General features: G+C 49.0%; 2 protein-coding genes across 5 annotated transcripts in view; one reads left to right on the forward strand and one right to left on the reverse strand.

Moving 5' to 3' along the window:
* LOC106751718 (autophagy-related protein 16-1) overlaps positions 1–18,872 on the reverse strand; it is a 498,023-nt gene that overhangs the window by 245,004 nt on the left and 234,147 nt on the right. The window lies entirely within an intron of this gene.
* The window catches only part of LOC106751717, an 84,164-nt gene that overhangs the window by 16,101 nt on the left and 49,191 nt on the right, over positions 1–18,872 (forward strand). Inside the window, exon 2 of the mRNA XM_014632760.1 lies at positions 6,818–7,019. Coding sequence (XP_014488246.1) covers positions 6,818–7,019 — 202 coding nt within the window. The remainder of the gene's footprint in view (positions 1–6,817; positions 7,020–18,872) is intronic.

An 18,872-nucleotide genomic window follows, 5' to 3' on the forward strand; every position in this document is an offset into this window, starting at 1 on the left:
TATTGTGCGATCTGGCTGATACTTTTCGCTTAAGCGCCTAAATTCAAACAGCTGATAAATTCAGCCGCGGTAGAAAGAATATTATAGTCCCTGCTTCAAAGACACAGCTGCTTTTAGCTGCGATGGCTGGATCGTAGCTTTTACGGCTAGTTCTTTTTCTGAATGCGGGGTCGCGGTCGGCCACGGGGAGAGCGAGATTGCCGTTCGCGAAGCTCGCGTTTTATCAAAGCTGCGCTCCTCGTCGAGGAATTTTCGCGCGCGCGCGCGCGTTGAAAAATCGCCTCTCGAATTCCGCTGCCGGGTCGGCGCGTCTTGCGAGCTTAAATGAGCGGATAGCTGCGAGTAGTAGGTTTATGCACCGGGAGATGTACCGCCGGCGCCTATTATCCCCATTGTGAACTCGTAGGATCGGGTATGCGACACACGCGCTTCATGCTCCTCAAATTTGAATGAGAGAAATGGGAGCGACAGCGGCACGAAATGCCGGCCGACACAAAGGCGAGGCGGTTGTACAATTCTAACCCACGGGCGTCGTAATTACGCGAAGAAATATGTTAGATCATATCTCGCGAAGTCCTCGCGTGTACAAAGAGTGTCAGGCGAATTTGTAACGCTTGTCGGACAGACGTCGCATCGTGCGCGGGTGGGCGGGCGGCCGCGCACACTCGTCGTTTCAGAAAACCGAAGCGAGTCGCAGAAGCGGGGACAATTACGCCGTCCGGTGTGGCGGTTAGTTGAAAAACTGTGACTTTACACGGCGCGTTAAGTACGTGTAACAACCGACCGCAATTATGCGCCTGCGGACGAACGTGTAAATATATGTACACACGTGTGCACCCACGTATACATACACACGGCTGTGAGCGCATACGCGCGCTCGCGGAGCGCGAGATGACTCACGAGTGTCCCAACTATTGTGCGCCTACGCGAGGCGAAGCGCATGACATACTGCAAAGTCAGTCCCGTGAAAGGTACAATGTTAAAATATCTAGGTACTGTTACTCGAATAATAAAACAGCCAGATACAGATAGAGAGACGGAAAAGAGAAAGAGCTACGCGCTGCATGGGCTCCGTTCGTTCTGTTTAGCGAAACGATCTGTACCTTTCCTTTAATCCCAGCAGTCTCTCTCTCTCTCTTCTCAGCCGAAATGCCTACAAGTAACGAGAGTACGGGTTTCATCATTTTCAACGTCGCAATTTCTATTTTCATCTCAGCTGATTTTTCATGAATGAGGCCTTGAATCGTCGTGCGAAAAATGAAGAGAACGTTTCGACAATTGTACCGATCGGCGGATACGAGCTTAGAACGGCATTCGGATAACGAACAACACTGTGCGAGTATTAAGAGAAGGAGAGAGAGAGAGAAGAGGGAGGGAGGGGGGAGGGAGGAAGAGAGATACTCGCAACGTAATTGCGGGTGAATGGAGCGGGAAGGTGGGGAAGCGGGTTAAGGTTAAGGTGAAAAACTCCGCGGAGCGGAGAAAGTATAGTAGAGATCGAGCATACGAGTGAGCGCGCGCTCGCCGGCCGCGCGCGAGGAGTGAATGAAAGCCGGCCGGGCGAGCGGTGCGTTTAATTCAAGATCCAATTTGTTCGCCGTTACGAGACACAGGGACTCGTAACGAAGGGAGGTCCCCGCGGATGAGAGGTAAACTCGGCGTTTTACAACGCGCACGGCGACGTCTCTATCCGCTGGATCCGCTCGATGGCTCGTCGTTATCCCGACGATAACTCGGAGCTTTCGCGAACGTCGCGCGAACCACGGTCGAGCAGCGTTGATAAACACGTATGAAAAAGCGTTAACGGCAATGCGGAACCAATAGGGTGTAGCTTACCTCCGTCTTATTTACGATTTCATCGTGCCACCTGCGGCACGAACGATCGCGCTTGCCGAACAGGTTTTCATATGCCGCGCGCGCGCTCCGTTCCCCGAGAGCAGTGACATTCGCCGCTGTAGATCGCTGAAACTCCCGGCCGCACGTAGAAAAGGAATCTCATTGCCTTTGTTGGAGCGCGAGAGCCGGGGGGAGGGGCGCCGGGCGGAGAGAAGCGGGCACGGAGAGCCGGGGCCGAGATTATACATCAGAGACTCGGCGCGCCGACGGGCAACGTCGTAGCCGATGCCACTTGAGCTCGAATCGTATCTAAATGTGCCTCGTATATCAGAAATCGAACTGTTCCTCGCGGTGCTCCGGTAGGTACGGCGGACGGTTTACGTACGTCATTTCGTGGGACGGCCGTGTTCGCGCGCGGCATCATACCGGCCGTTGCAGATGCGCCCCGACCATTTCTCCTGCCTCGCGACATCGTGACAAGCCGCGTGCGGAGATTTCCTGCGCTTCCTCTTCTCCCTATGACGGCGAGACGCCGTTTCGAGTATTTTTGATAAGAACACAAGATGCGGCGAGAAGAGCGAGATAGAGATAGGTAGATAGAGAGAAGAGAGTCGTCGTACGGATAAAACGTGGCTTCGTGACGCATTGTCGGGACGTCCTTGTCGGCGGTGTCCACGTCGAATCTAAGAAGCCGCAGGCTGTAAATTATGTTTATCAACGGTGACGAAAGCCGGCAGGTGCGAGTCTCTAATCCGGCGGAGTGACGATAGCCGCTGAGTATCCGCACGACGAGTCGCTTCTCGATAGAAGAGGATAACGCGTTTTTCGCTTTTTTTCCTCATTCGGGAGTGTCACGTTCATGGAATATCAGTGTCCAGCTCGTGACGGTATCTGAGATCGTGGTCACGTCGCATCGGCGTCTCGTGACAAGTGCGTTTTGTAGTCTTCGTTAAGATTGTAGCGGCGCGAAGATTGCGATAACGGTACAGCCGGCGCGCGGCTTTCTGTTATTTGCGCACGCACGGCCTGTAAATGCTCACTTTGCATTAACTCCTGCATTTTGAATCTCGATTAACGGTCGACGGTGAGTTTATGCGTGAGCTGGCAGATGCCCATTTCTCTCAAGGCGCGCAAGGCCATACGTACGGTACGCACGTTCGTGCTCGCGTGTGCGCGAACCTCGCGCGTATTTTTCACGCGCGAAATGAGCGATGTGGAAGCTAAGTGGTTAAACGAACGGTGAAAAACAGGCAATGATACCGCCGGTGGATACCGGCGCGCACACTCCCCCCCCCCCTTCCGGCCCTTGCAGCCCACCTTTCCGCGGGCCGGATGTAGCTAACAAATGCGCGTTCCGCGTGAAACGACGGAATCGATCGGCATGGAGAGAGAAAGCGAGGTAGAGAGAGAAAGAGAGAGAAAAATCAAGCTTGTTCCGGCGATGTTTCACGTATACGCCTAGCCGTGCGTATGTCGGCTGGGTAATCGGTAAATTGCGCTCCGTGTCGATAACGAAATAACGATTTCACGCTGTTCTAATTGGCCACGGACAGAGATCACAAATCATATCTCGGAGCGCGTTAATACATACGCGCGAGAGAGGGTTGCGTACGCGTACGTGTGAAAGCGAGACAGAAAGAGGGGTTGGAAGAAGTCTTTTTGCTCCATCAACCATCATCATCGGGCCTTATTATCCCGTCTTCCTTATCCCTCCCGGCCTTTTCCCTCTCGCGTATCCTCGTGTCTCTGTTATTTCTCCTCACCTAAGCGGATTTCGATGCACGGACGGGGCGGAAGAAAGATATCGACGGGCGGGGAAAGCGTAGGTGGCGAGATAAGTAGACGGGAAGTTAAACAAAGCGCTTCCAATGAAGTTCCGTTCAGCACCTACGAAGTACTAAAGGCACGATACTCCCCATTATCGCACAACGCGATAGCATTATGAGAAATAAGTAGTACCTTATGTCCTCCGCGCTCCCGGAAGTGGGCATTGATGACGATAATGCCACTTACGCGGCCCGGCCTACAATAAGTAACGTCTTCCTACAATTTGAAGTTTCACGGGTAATTCGAGCGCGGTTGACCGCTCGCGAAGAATCCATCTATGCCCGTGGCCGCAGCACCGACCACAATCTCTCGCCGTTAAAAACGGCATTAGCGCTCTCTCTCTCTCTCTCTCGCACGCGCGCCCACAGCCTCGCAAGGCGTGACCCGCTGATGGCGGGTAATTGAATATCTTTAGCGCCTCTTTGAGGATCGACGTGCCGACGCTCGGATTCGTCCCGCTTCAGAAATTCTCTGCCGCTCGCGCCCGCTCGGCCGCCTGGAATGTTCTTCGTTCGGGCTTTCGCACGCGAATCGCCGTAATCATGAGACGTAAATTTCGGCTGAGGAACCGAGCAGAGTGTTGTTTTAGATTTGGGTACTCTAGAAGAAGATAGAACTAATGACAGATTTGTGATCGTAGGTAAAGGAAGTAGGATTCGACTGGTTGAAATTCTATTTACTCGAATCCTGGTTATATCGTTGCTTCTTCTCGAGTGCACAAATCTGAAGTTATATTCTGATACGTTCTTTGGATCAAGTTTATGTTTTATGTTTACGGTTAAGCTAATTTGCGTGGCAAAGTCCTTAACCCGGTAATTTATCACGTCGTCTTGTTTGAGCTACGCAGCCTCGCGTCTCTTTTTGCGAAACGTGGAATATTTCTGATCGTTTACTTGCTAATTTACGTCTCCAGTCAGACCGTCGGAGCTTCACACGCCCTCTTCGCGATTAATTCACATACGCACACACACATACACACAGAGAGAGGTATTTTCGACTCAAAAATTGCGCAAGCCTGAAAATCTTCCCGAGATATTTCCCGTTCGACTATTATTATTACTATTTTTCATCCCTTATCGTGCCCAGCCGCTTCTCTTCCCTACAGTAAACTTGAGGTAAGTTTTCCGCGAGTCACGATCGAAGCTGCTGTCACACAGCGGAGATTAATTACGATTTAGCAAAGAGTGGATGACGTATGACGAGACGTGGGTGGAGTGCCTACTCCGTCGCTTATCGCGACGTGGGCCAATAACCGACGAAGAACATGGTAGTCGCGGCGGCGAATGATAAACGCGCTGATCTATCAAAATTATATGGCCGGAGCCGACAACTATAGAATACTGAAATCGCACGCACATAGAATGTGAGTGACATAACAGTGCACTCCACTTTACCATCGGGCTATATAAAGTGTGGTTATCGAAATAAAATGAAAAAAAAAAAAAGAAAGACGTTTCCGTGCGGGGATTTTTTCACCTAACTAGAGAGAAAATACGGTGATTTAGAAGGTCCCTCAACGATTTTTTAATATTGCCTTGGACGTATCGGAAATAAAAACAAGACACAATTTTTTTTACAAATACTTTCTCGCACACATTTCGAGTTTGGGGAATTATCGTTCGAAACTAATTCTATATATTTGGCTATGAGTGGATATTTTTAAAACCGTGAAATATATAATAGACTGTTTTTCACAAAAGTTTCATAATTCCCAATGTACTTTGTAACACTGTGTATTTAGCTTTTTTAAACTCACTCAATTTTATGCTTTTCAATATTTGCGTGATAAAATACATTCGAATGATCAATACAATTATACGCGTATAATAAAATTACCTTCCGAACTCGAATTTCTCCGAGGTACAAGTTGCAAACGCCGTGCTATAAGTAATTACAGACGTCCCGCGAAGTATCGCGTACAGCCAAGCCAGACGTAACGCGTCTGACTCTACTTCGGAGCGGTGCGCTGAAGTGGCTGCAGACGCACTGCGTCGTACGAGCCGCCGCAACACGGCGAGCAGGCCGGGCCCGATGTGTCTAAATCTACTTGGGAGCCGTCGAAGTAGCTGCAGACACGTTGCGTCTGGCCGGCTCGTGCACAGAGAAGAAAATCCGTCGAATTAACGTGACGCTGAACAAACCGAATACGTTTTGACCGAAGGAAAAAAATGTTTCGCCCTAAGTGTCGAATTTAGTCGATAAGTACTGGAAATTCTGTTTTCTTCGACGAAAACGCAACGTGTTTGGTTCATTCATCGTCACGTTAATTCAACCAGTTTTTTTTTTCTTCGTATACGCGATACTACACTGAGAAAAAAAGTATATAAAAATTTACTCGCGAGATGTAAAGTTTATTTCACAAAAATAAGATTCACCTCGGTGAAATAAATGTACAAATCAATTTTTATTTTTTTCCCCCCAGTGTACGCTAAGCGTCCGCTCAATATTGGAGTAATTACTTAACTTGGATTAAATAAATATTACTTGAATGTAGTACATTGAAAGAGAAATGTAGCACAAATTCAAGTATAATATCTACTTAATCCTTTAGTGCGCAAATTTTTCTAGAAATGTCAATTTTCCTCATAATTATTTACGATCTCAGCAGTTCTGGGAGAACATAAAAAAAATCCTTTTATATATTTGGGCTTTAATTGACAAATATTTAGTGTCTGCACATTTAAACAAAAAGGCGTGGATAAACAAGGAAGACGCAATTTGCTGTTTTGAAATCAGATACATAAACAGACAACTCTAAACAGTACATGAAAGCAAACACATGAATATACGCAATATTATTGCTTTTTTATTAACACAGCAAAAACACCGTCGACACACGCTACCGATTTAACCTCGCGCGTGCCGGCCATGAAGAAAACATTGGATAACGGCGGCATTTAACGGTAAAAGCACGAAGTACACTTGAACAACGTGCTTTGCGGATGTGGAAACCCGCACGTTGAAACTTCGACGTTCAACGGAGACGGGAGATTGAATATCAATATACAGCCTTACATATATTGCAAATATATACGGCGCATTGAAAGATTAAAATTGCGACTGATAATAAAAATGAACCCCGGATAATTTTCGAACGCGAGATCGCCGAGTGACACCGCGATTAATCCGAGACGGTTTCACTGTGGGGTTTCAGGTGCGCTGTCGCAGTCCCAGTTTCCCGTGTTCACGATCTACGCCCAGAAGAGCTGCCTGGCGGTGAAGCCCTGCGAGCGCGCTTGGTGCATCGATAGAGTGCAGGGACACCGCCTTCAGGGTCACGCACGCAGGACCATGACCGCCTCCTCGCGGCAGCATTGCCTCGAGCTCTGCCTCGGCGAACGAGACTTCCTGTGCCGGTGAGTATATACCCAACGACGGCGCAAAACTGTTTTTCCCCTCCTTTCACGTAGTGTGGAACCGTCCGATTGCTCGTTTTCCACCGACCTGCTTTTCTATCTGCTCCATCGCGGATACGATGTCCGTGGAAGTAAGAGGACGGGGCCTCGCGCTCCTCGTAATATTCGTCGCGAATCGGTACGCAGAGGGAACGCCGGCTCGAGTAGCCTTCGAGGAGCGTACGCTCCAATGCGTTTTCCAGTTATTGGATTCTTGGACCAGCTAGAGGACGTTACACCACGCTTCTACACACTCTCGAGTATTTCTCGGACACGAGCTGCTACGCCCGAGCCGGACGTTTCGCGCGAGCAAGGAACACGCCGGAGAGGAAGTTCGAAGGGGTCGATCCGGCTCTCTCGCGCTAAAATAGCCTGGTTTATCTTTATCGCGTATTACGGAAGGAACTTCTGCCAATCGCACCGAGTAATTGGGGCGATATCAAATTTCGTTGTATCGTCGACGCCGCCATCGCTGCGGAAATATACCGAGGGAAGGTCAACTAGCGCACTCTCTCTCTCTCTCTCTCGCGTGAGAATCGTGAATTAATTAAATGACATGCGACACCAGAATTTTTTCGCTACGAGACTCACGTTTTTTTACTTATTTCTGTTCAAAACGTTACCACCGTTCGTGGTTTATCGCGCTGCCGTGTGCGCGCGACGTTAGTTTTTTTCTCCAGTCGACAGACATTATCAAGCCACGCGCGCGAAACGTGCAACTTAATAAAGCGCTTTGATCGTAACGAAAATAAAAACGACCGTGCGACTGCTATTACCAGGTTAAATGCACGGTATGATATCGTACCGCGTCACACCGTTGACGTTAGCACATCGTCATGATAATCTGACATCCAGAATGTTTTCCCCTATAATTTAATTCCTCTAATCGATTCCCATTTCGCAGAAAGAAGCACGATAGCCTCAGCTTACCAACCATCGCAAGTTTATGTGTCTATGAGCTTTAGAAATGAAAATGTTAATATTGTATCGAGCTGCGTGATGCGCATGCGCGCACGACTGGTCGCTGACCGCGTTCTTGTTACGTTACGAGATCTCCTCGCACGATTTAACTCCTGCAACCTCCTCGATGATCATATTCGCCTAATATCACAAAACCAAATTTCCATAAATGGCCCGACGCTCCGGAATTTTCACAAATTCTTACTAGGAGAACATAATAAGCGAGGAGGTTGCACGATTTAACTCCTGCGACCTCCTCGCTGATCATGTTCGCCTAATATCATAAAACCAAATTTCCATAAATGACCCGACGTTCCGGAATTTTCACAAATTCTTACCAGGAGAACATAATAAGCGAGGAGGTTGCACGACTTAACTCCTACGACCTCCTCGCTGATCATGTTCGCCTAATATCACAAAACCAAATTTCCATAAATGGCCATAAATGGCCCGATGCTCCGGAATTTTCGCAGATTCTTACCAGGAGAACATAATAATAGCAGATGAAATGTAATAGCAGATGAAAATTTTATCGCCGAGGAATTTGAAACGCTGTTCCGTCTAGGGTACGCCGAAAAATTCGAAATGATCGGTGCGAAGCAACGGTATATATTATAAATGCGGATTTCTTTATTTCTTTTTGGGCTTTTCAACAAATTTATACTCACGTTGAATGAAACGTTTGCATTTTAATTAATAACGATTTCTTCAAATTGTTTCATAATTCTCTCAGAACTGGACTCAGTAGAATTTAATCGGGTTATACTTGTAATTTTTATTTTGAATACTTTTAATTCAGTTATTATTGTATCTTTCCTATATGTGTGGTACAAGCAAGTGCAACTAATTATGTACTTCTGCTCCAAAGGGAAAATTGTATAGTTTCGAAGAACAAAGTCAGAAATTAAATAGCCTCTCAGAGATTTAATAGTCAACAAAGTATAAATAATCTACAATAATAAAGTACAAATAATCAATAAGTAAAATGAGTTACTGATAATCTTGGAATTATTTGGCACTATCAATTTGAGACGCGCTCTTACAGTTGTAAAGTTTCGGAAAAAACCCGTTTGTCCCATTTTTCCGCAGATTTTTCTCATCTCTCATCAATTTTACAGAAAAAAGGGCAAATGTGTCAGTTTTTAACAGAACACCCGCGAAATTTCTAAATGAATTTTCGTGTTCTCAAGACAAAACCGAAGAAATCCGCGGGTAGGGGGAGGGGGGGCAGGTTTTCTTCGAAACATCAAAACCACAGAATATTGCTTCTCCGTTTACTTAATAAATAACAATAATATCCGACATTCCATACCGCCGGAGCGGTGGCGAGTACAATGTAAATAATACCAGCGAATTTTCTGCTCTCTGCGTCGCGCCTCGTCGCCAGATCGTATTTCAGAATTTATGGGTCGTCCGCGATCGCGGTGGTCGACAAGACGGCGGCGCGCGATTTTAGTGGCTAACGAACTGGTGGACGTATCGTTTTACGAGTATAGGCGCCGCTAATCCGCGCGCCGGCGAAAGAAACGCGTCCACGTTGCGGATCACTCGCGATCTCGTCGCGTTGATTTTATTTATCGTAATGTGTAACGGTGCGTAGCCGGATGCAATAATGCGTATCGCGGCGTCCTTATTGCGCGCGCCCGCTTATAAATAATGCAGTTCCGTGTGGACCCCGATCGCTCTCGTCGGCCTGCGCGATGTGTGTGTGTGTGTGTGTATGTGGTGTGCGTTCACGTCCGTCGCTGGTATTCCGCACGCGTAATGACCGATACACTTTCATTACTTCGACAACGGGCGTCGGGGCGCGCGGGGAAGGAAAACGCGGGGGAGAGGCGGGTATAGAGTTGCGGACGCGAGAGCATCGAGTTACTTTACGACGCGATTATATTGCATTTTAATTGCCCTCTTTCACGAGCACCGTCATGGCAAACTGTTTCCGATCGCAAGAGGTGTTATACGAACTATTTCGTCCGCTCGTGCATTATGCATGTGAAAATCGCGTGAAAAAGCCGCGTCCCACCGCAACGGGACACGGCTGGACGGGATGGGTAGCTGAGGGGGAGGGAGGGGAGCGGGGTGCGGTATTCATGCGCAGCAATTATGCGGCGTTACGTTCTTCGGGTAATCAGATTTATTCGCACGCCGAAATTCGCGAATTTTCCTCCCCCGCGCGTGTTTCGCAATCCCTTTGATACACAAGCTGGGCGACATCGGCGTACGCGTGCACCTTCCAATGGCGCGTTCTCGCGCAGATGTGTCTCTCTGCCCTCGCAAAGGCGCGTTTTTCTTTTCTTCTTTCAGTGAATGCTGAGCTCGTGCTCGTCGTTATTGCCAATTCTCTTCTTTCGTCGATCGTTATCGCAGAAACCGTCCCGGCGAGAATGATTTCTCGCGGCGCGATCGACCGTTAGACACTTAAGCGCTCTTTCCGCCGCGCCAACTAATGATTATCGATCTGTCGGGCCTTTCTACGATTCACTACATGTTGATTTATATGCTAATCCGGCCCATCGATCAGTTACACTCTCCTGATCTATAATTACCGTCTCACCTTCGAAGCGCGACTTTTACCACTCCGCCGGCGCGGCCGCGCTTTTATATTCGCTTTAAAACCGCTCTTTGAATGCGCCACGCGTTCCGAATGCGGACGCGTGCGCGACCCGATACTGCAAGGCGTGCGGAAAAATATGCTTCTCCTTTTGTCCGAGCTAAATTGAACTAATCGTACATCCCCCCCTCTCTCGCCCCGCTCCCATCGGTTTTGCCCGCCGTGCTATTCCGTTTTCTCATCGCCCATCAGGTCGCGCGGGCGCGCGCTGTATTATAATTTCGTGTGCGTTTTCACCGCCGCCCCGTTCTCTAGTCATTAAAATACGTCGCTCACTCTCCCTCCCCCTCCCCCCCCCCTTCCTCTACCACTCTCCCCTTATCTATCCATTTTCCACGTCACTCTCTCCGTCTCCCGCGTGAAATTTTCTGCTCGGGCGAGGGAGTCGCCGGGACATAAATAAAATTAGATGGGTTAGTTGTGGGAAACGTCAGAGTATCAGGCACTTTTCATTGGCCAGGCATGCGGAAGACGACGGGCCGGCGGCGCGTCTTCCGATTTCGATACAGCTCGGCGCTGCACGGCCCGAGCGAGCGAGCACGAGGGCGCGCGCGCGTTTATGCGATATCACGCCGACGCGTCAAGGTTCGCGTCCGTGAGGCGAGCGTGAATGTGCACGTGCACACCTTGAAAGCCTCCAAAGCGAAAGGTCTCTGCCAGCTGGTCTCTAGCAACGACCCCCAGAGCTGTACCTTGGCTCCGACCCGAGACAGGGTCGAGAGGTCCTTGGCCAGGCGGAACCGTATCAAAAGTGGCATAGCTATGCGCGTTCCGAGACGCCCCCCCCCCCCCCCCCNCCCCCTCCGCCGGCATTTGAGGAAACCGTGGAAAAACCGTGGAAACCGACGGTGAATATATGCATGAACGACGCCGGCCGTCGAAGCAAATTTCCCGAACAGGCGCGCGATCGCCTCTCGCCCGGGCGCGGAAGACGTAATCCGCTTAATCCCCCGAAGGACCGCGCGCGGGGCGAGAGAGGAAAGGGAAGAAAGAAGGAGCGGCGGAAGAGAGGGGTAAAAACTCTCCCGGGCGGGCTTATCGTGCCGCGGTGCGCGCGAACTTGCATACGGGAAACACATAATTGCGGTCGCGCCCTTTAATCCGATTCAATATGCGAGGAGCATGATCGGGCAGCGCTACGCCATGCGGAATTCGGTCAAATAATTAGCGTTAATTTATTTCGGCGCGATTTATTGTGAGCCGCGTGCGCAAACGTTAATATTAATTGGCATTGCAAATTGAATAGGAGAATAATAATTATTTGCTGTACGCTCTCGCGTCCCAGCGAAAAGGCTGTTTAATCGCGAGCATCCGTATTCATAAATACGGCGGAATAATTCGGCGCGAGAACTCACCGCGATATCGAGCGGAATCGTATATAAATCGACGGGCCGGTATCGTGCCGAAGCGATCGGCAGAAAACGCGCGGGCGAGCGAACACGGCGAAGAGGCGCAACAATGAAACATTTATCCGCGAGATAATGCACGGCGAGATAATGTACGGATTCAGAGATCATTGCGCGCGCGAGTAAAGGCGCATCCTCGGGGTTCTCGCATAATCTCCACTCTATAACCCGGCTAACCCGCCGGGGTCAACGGTATGGCGGAGAAACACTTAGGAAATTACATAAATATATACTCTGTCGGTCAGGAAAAGTCGGGGAGAGCGTAAAGAGGAAACGGTTAGGAGGAAGAGCGAGCCGCGTAGCGAGGGTGACCCCGCGCGCTTCGACATCAACGCGGAAGGAATCGCAGCTAGGAAGTCGGCTGTTTCATTAAATGTAGATAAATCTCCTCCGCCGGCGTGGCCCGCCGCCACGGCGGCGGCAATTGTTTGCCGTACCGCCGGCCCGGGGATAATCAAGAGAACCCGTGGCATTATATTATTGTGCAACAATGCGCGCGTGTGATCACCAAGACCAGACGTCGACGTACTCCTCTCTCTCCTCCCTCCTCTTCCTCCTCCCTTCTTCATCGTCGTGACGCTCCGGTTGTCTCTCGCGGACCTTCCCGGTTCGCTCGCGCGCTAAGAAGTGCCGATGAAGATCGCATTAACATTCCGTGGGAACGGTATTTCCCGGCGCACACACAACCGCCTGATTAGACATTGTCGGTGCTCCGGAATTTCTTTCGCGGGAATACCTCGATTCCCGACCGAGGCCTCTTCATCACTCGCGAGTGCGCTGAGCGCCCGCTAACTTCGCCGTCGTCGACGGGGAACGCGTCTTGCGTGCGACGCGGAAACACGTGTTGGATATTACGCTCGGGGAAAGAATTAGCCGTTGCAGCTGAAATCTAGCTGTGACAGCTGTGGCTTTGAAACGGCAAAAGACAATGCCACCGCAGCGGAATCCGCTAGCTGTTCGAATTTCGGCGCTATGACGAAAACTAGATAGATCGTGCTAAAATCATATTCACATTCCCGATTGGAAATGCATTGCTTTTTCTTTAAGGACACAAATTGTCCTTCAACTATGCTGATTTTGTTCGAATGAAATTTGGCCGTTCACTTGATCTAATGCTATATCGTATTTAAAAAAAGACGCTTAAGAATTTTTGAATTCTACAGTAGTGAAATATTTTATATTAAGATTAATGCATTTCACGTATCCCAAAACGGTTCACTCAAATTTTTGTGTCAATCTGATTGGACAATGGACGAAACGATTAACACATCAATTGTGTTAATTTAACACAAGGTGAATGTTAAAAGATACGACAAACCTTGTGTCTAAAACTAACACAAAATTAATACGTTAAACGTCATTGAAGTGTAAAATGTGTTGTTTTAACACATGATGAATATCGACGCAAAATGTTGAGATAACATAAACACAATATAATTAAATTAACATGAATATATCAAAAATTTAACATAGAAATTTTAACGAAGACCGATTTTAACACGAGAGTAAAATATTTTTTACCGTGTAAACCGATACCTCTGGATCGTGAGTCATCTTAAGTACTACACCACATCATCGATTGATATAAACATCTTTCGTAATGTCTACATAATATAACCAGTACAGCTAACCAATTTCAGCTACTCATGCCAATAACTTCTGCCAATAAAGCTATACTCAGCAGCAAATATATATAATCTCAAATAGCCAACTTTTAACAATGACAGTAAAGTTCGAACGAGCTAGTAAGATTTAGCTGCTGTTACTAAGGGTATTCACAGTCGGATCTTATATTTAAGGCCGTCTTAAGTTCATCTTTAGACGCAGTACGGCTTATTTCATCGGCTACGGAACGCCCGAACTCAAGACAATCTCGAATATAAGATCTGGCTATGCACACCGACTTAAGTCACTTCTCCGAGTGTAGATATTAATTGACTGACGCGCGCGATGCGTTCGCCGATGCGCGTATCGGCGGAAACGAATTTTACCGAGTTTTCGGAAGAAGCTCTCCGGTTCCTCCGCGGATTTCCGCTTCTGCCCAGCGTGACGGTGTGCTCTTTCGAATTTCCCTTCGTCTGTCGATCCGATAGACGGAGTGGAGTTTCTTGTCGATCCAGTAATAACTTTCCAACGTTCTCTGTTTATCGACAAGTTTTCCGGCGGCTCCTCACCCTCGCTTTCTTTCAGTTTCCCTCGCTTGCACGGGGAGGTCGCGATACGATCCTATATTAAAAAGAATCCCCACCCATCGAGTATTTCTCGCGCGATAATCAGGAGACCGAGGGAAACGCTTTACAGCCGAGCGAGGGCCTGAAACCGACGCGGACAGACGGAAACAGATTTAACACAACTCTCTTTCTCTCCTTTTCTCTCGCCTTCTTCTCGTACGCAACGCACATTGGTGATTTGTTGCGAGCAAATGGTAAAGAATGAGCCCAGCCCGAGTGATGCGCTGCGGATGAGCGTTCGAGAGAATCGCGCGGCGCGGAGAATAGGTGGAACGAAAGAGAGAGAGGGAGGGAGGGAGGGAGATAGAGCAGAAGTAGAAGGCGCAGGAGGAGAGAGGAAGAAGAGGACCGAGATCGTTGTGCACGCTTACGACCGTCGGGACTGGTCGGGGCGATCGATCAAACGCGAATCGGTCGTTCGAGAATCGTTCCGCTGCTACAGGGGGCTCGAAGCTGGCCGATGGCTGCTCGCGAGAGATAGATTATTACCGCCGGTGTACGCCGGTATCGCGGCGCGTTCCTTGTTACCGGGTAATGAGTTTATTGTTTAAGAATCTCGCCGGAGAGTTACATGTGCTGCAATCAATTACAATAACGTAATATAATCGCAGAGAGGCGCGCGGCGAGGTAATGAGATCTCTCCTCCCTAATGAGAGTATCGGTGCCACGGAGAGAGAGAGAGAGAGAGAGAGAGAGGAGAGGCGGTGGCCCGGTCTAAGCACGAACACGTATGCGCGACGTGTACGTATGCGTGCACTCTCGGGCTGGGTACACCGCGCAGGTGTAAGTACAACAAGATGCAACGTAAGATATACGCGCGGCCGGGTATCGCACGTGCATCCACGTAGCTTCCTGAGGCACGCGTGCGTGCACAAGGCGAGGCGGAATGGAAATGCCAAGGGAGGAGGAGAGAACGGTGGACGGGAGGAAGAGAGAAAGAGAAAACGGAAACGTTCGCGCGAACTTTCGCGCGGGCGCGAGCTGTAAATCTCGGAGGAGGAAAGTTCAGCCGAGTACCTCGGCGGCTAGATAAAAACTTGCGGAAAGTTTCGCGACGAAAAATTCGAATCCCGCCCCGTCAGTCGGAGGGGAAAGTCAAGCGAAGGGCGACGCGAAGGGGGAGGAGGGAAAGACTCCTGGAAATCATTAATCTGGCTTGTCACACCGGACACGGCTCGAACGAAGAATCCCGGAAACGGCAGACACGAAATTCCTTTTATCTCGGAGGTAAGCTCGCCGGGTCCGGGAATCCAGGCAATTTGCATTGCTGATAATTGTAGGAAACTCTTATTCGCCACGACGTCCCGCGAATCGTGAATCGCCGGCGATTCAGCGCTTTCCAGCACGCGTCGTCCTCCAGCTGAGCAGCCGATTTTCCCTGGTCGCGCCGATTGCATTATCGCGCGTCCACCTCGGCGGAAACCCTCGCGGAGACCTCGCTGCCTCCCACACGCGGATCGCACGAGCGAACGCGCCGGTGGTAGGAAGAGCACTTACGCAGCATGACTGCGCCGAAGTGGCGAGCGACAAACTTCCTGCGAAAAATTAACGTTTTGAAACGGAACGACGTCGAGGGCACTTCAGTACGAATGACACGCCGGGCCCGCTGTCCGGCCTTTGTCCCGGCGTAGCCGAGTATCGCGAGCAATTCCCGACATTCGCGCTCGCCCGGGGAAGAACGGCCGAACGAGAGCAAGAAAAGAACGCGCGGAATGCAAGCCGCGAGACGGCCGACGACGCGAATATTTTTCGGTCCACGGCAGCGACGGAAACCTGCGCGCTTTGTGTGCGCGCTCACCGCGCCGATGACGATGAAATAATCAGGAGAAACGACGCCGGTAGGTTAGGCGAGGATCCCCGGTGCATCCGTGAACTCGTCGAGAATCGCGCGGATGCGAACCTCAGCGGAAATCTCATCTCGCGGGTGTCTAGCCGCGAGATAGTAAATTTGCGTCTAACGTCGCTATTAGCCGGTAATTAACGCTCGCTTCTCCTAGTGATTAGATAAATAAATTCGCTGACGGTTAAGCGAAAGAAATAACAGTCGCGAGGTAAAAGCTACACACCGAAGAAAAGGGTTGGTGAAATTAATGATGGACAGTGAACGAGCCAAACATGTTTCGGCTGAAGGAAACCGAATTTCTGGCTATAAAAAGCAAATTTGGGCCTCATAAGAATCGGAAATTCTCAGTTTTGAATTACTATCTCATTTTTAAATGCTAGTAGTGGGTATAGTAGTTAGATTGTGTATTTTAAAATAGATAGCGCCATCTATTCTATCATATTTGACGTATAACTAGACAGCGGCTAGATCATGAAATTGATTACACATTTTAGGGAATAATCGGTCAGTAACGAACTAGTTTAAGCTGGTCTGTAGTAGCTACTAACTTTCGACTCAGGCCGACTAGATAAATTTCTACTCGGGAAGTCGCGGGGCGAGGTCTTCGACAGCTCGATCGACATTCGACGTGGGAGGAAACGCGATACAATGAGGTAACATCGGTGTAACAGGCTTCGCGGCGGGCATGCAGATACGTGACGGTAATTTTTGATGAGATATCCATCCGATATGTCCGTTGGATTTTATCGATGCCATCGCGCCATACGTAGATTTCGCTAATGCTCGCAGTAAAAGCGAAGTACCGCGCCGTTCAAACGTTCTCCCTGCTTCCCGCTCGCCTCTCTCGGCGCGAGTTCTTTCTATTTTATATTTTATCGCGAGCCAAAATGTGGCCGTCGGAAGAAGGAGGGATCCGGCTACGATTATTATTCGCGGAGACACAATGCGTCGCTTCGGGGCCGAAAGCGTGAAAGAGCGTCGAAAAGGTTCAATGCACGCTTCCTCTCGTGCGTGCACTGAAAAGGTCGTCAGAGCGCCATCTTTGACTCCGTAATACGCGAATCGTACGTTGAAAAAAGTGCCGCCGTTCAAGTTATACTTACCTTGATCCAAGTAAAATGATTATTCCAATACTCGCTGGCAAATATTTACTAAAAGGAATATAAATTACCGCACACAACATGAGATTTCCTTTCGCTTAAGAAAGTATTTACTTTGTACGTGTTGAAGCAATCGCAACAAATATTAAATTCGTAATATTGAGAATATTAGAAGTTATTTTTGGAAAAGATTTATACCGGACGGAAATGTCGGAGTTCAAAAAAAAAAAACTACCAAGCCTCTTCAATGAAAACGCAATATTACATGATTTTAGTAAATATTCCTTGAAATTTAAAACTATTTTACGCATACTTTTATTCAGTGACTCATTTGCAAATTGAGGCATTACTTTATTCAAATAAGTATTTACTACAAACTATTGAATATATACCTAAAATTGACATAAATATTACTTGATGTAAAACGCTAAGAAACCGAAAATTACGTTTACTTGAGTCTAAGCGCTTTTTTTTTTCTACGTACGGTAACAAGATGATACAATCTTCCAAATTGAAAACGATAATAGAGCCTTTCGAATTAGCTCACTTTCGCGAGACTGTAAATCGTTCGTCGCAATGCGTGACCATAAATTGTCGCTGATCCTACAGGCTCTTCGACGCATTAAGCGCTATTACCGCTCCCTCGACATCGGATACCACTTTGCGACGCTACTGTGTTCCGCAAGAAAACAAGCACGTCTTCCCCGGGCGCTCGGCCGTGCACTTAACATTAGGAACGTTGCCCGTAACACCGACACGTTCAATTATAAGTGCGAAATTCATTGTTCGCGGGTCCGAGCGGCCGTCCCGGCGGTTCCGTCCCACTCATACGCTTGAAAGACTGCCAACGGGCGGGATACGCTTCGGTAGGATGTACCGGTGAACTACTTAGGGCGACAACAATTCCGAAGTCGAGATGCTCCCACGAGAAATCTCGGGCGAAAAGACCGTCGAGAAGAAAGTAACCGCGAAGGAGCAGAGGAGACATCGGCACGTCGATGGGAACCGGGAAGAGAGAAAAAGAGAGAGAGAGAGTAATTTTTCGAGATCCCGGCTGCAAAAGCGGCGCGATGTTCATACAGTTGTACGCGGTCACGAAAACTACAAGACCGTACAAAAACGGAGAAAGAGAGAGAGAGAGAGAAAGAGGAAAAGAATGCGAAGAGGAGAAAAAAGGGAAGAAGAAAACAATTCCGTTACGCTCAATGACGCGCCGGAGAGATCGCGCGGAGCCAACGGAGCGACAACTGAAGCTTTCGCTGATTGTGAAAAAGCGTTATGCGTCGCTCGGTAACGTTCAAAGAGAGACGAGACGGGTCTCTCGTCGTCGTCGCTATGACGCTACTTGCTGTAAGATATACCGCCGGTCATAAATTCGCGGAGCACGCCGTTTAATGTCGCGTCGCGGATTAACAGTCGTAACTTGGTCTTCCTATTGTATTCGGTGTCTCGGCTTGTCACCGGCTTGGAACCTCGCGATGAACGGTAAATGGGCCTCCGCAGTGCTGTTACGTGCCGCAATCTGTCCGAACCTGAACGAACGGCCGATCCCGGTGATTTTCAGCGCGGAGGGACGCCGAATTTGGCGTGTCCTTAATTTTCGCGAGGGCGCGCTGCCCTGACCTCAGCACCTGAGCGACCCCCCCCCCCCCCCCCCCCCCCC

This window comes from Dinoponera quadriceps, unplaced genomic scaffold, assembly GCF_001313825.1.
Source record: "Dinoponera quadriceps isolate SergipeBrazil2010 unplaced genomic scaffold, ASM131382v1 scaffold399, whole genome shotgun sequence".
In the NCBI taxonomy this organism is placed as follows: domain Eukaryota; kingdom Metazoa; phylum Arthropoda; class Insecta; order Hymenoptera; family Formicidae; genus Dinoponera; species Dinoponera quadriceps.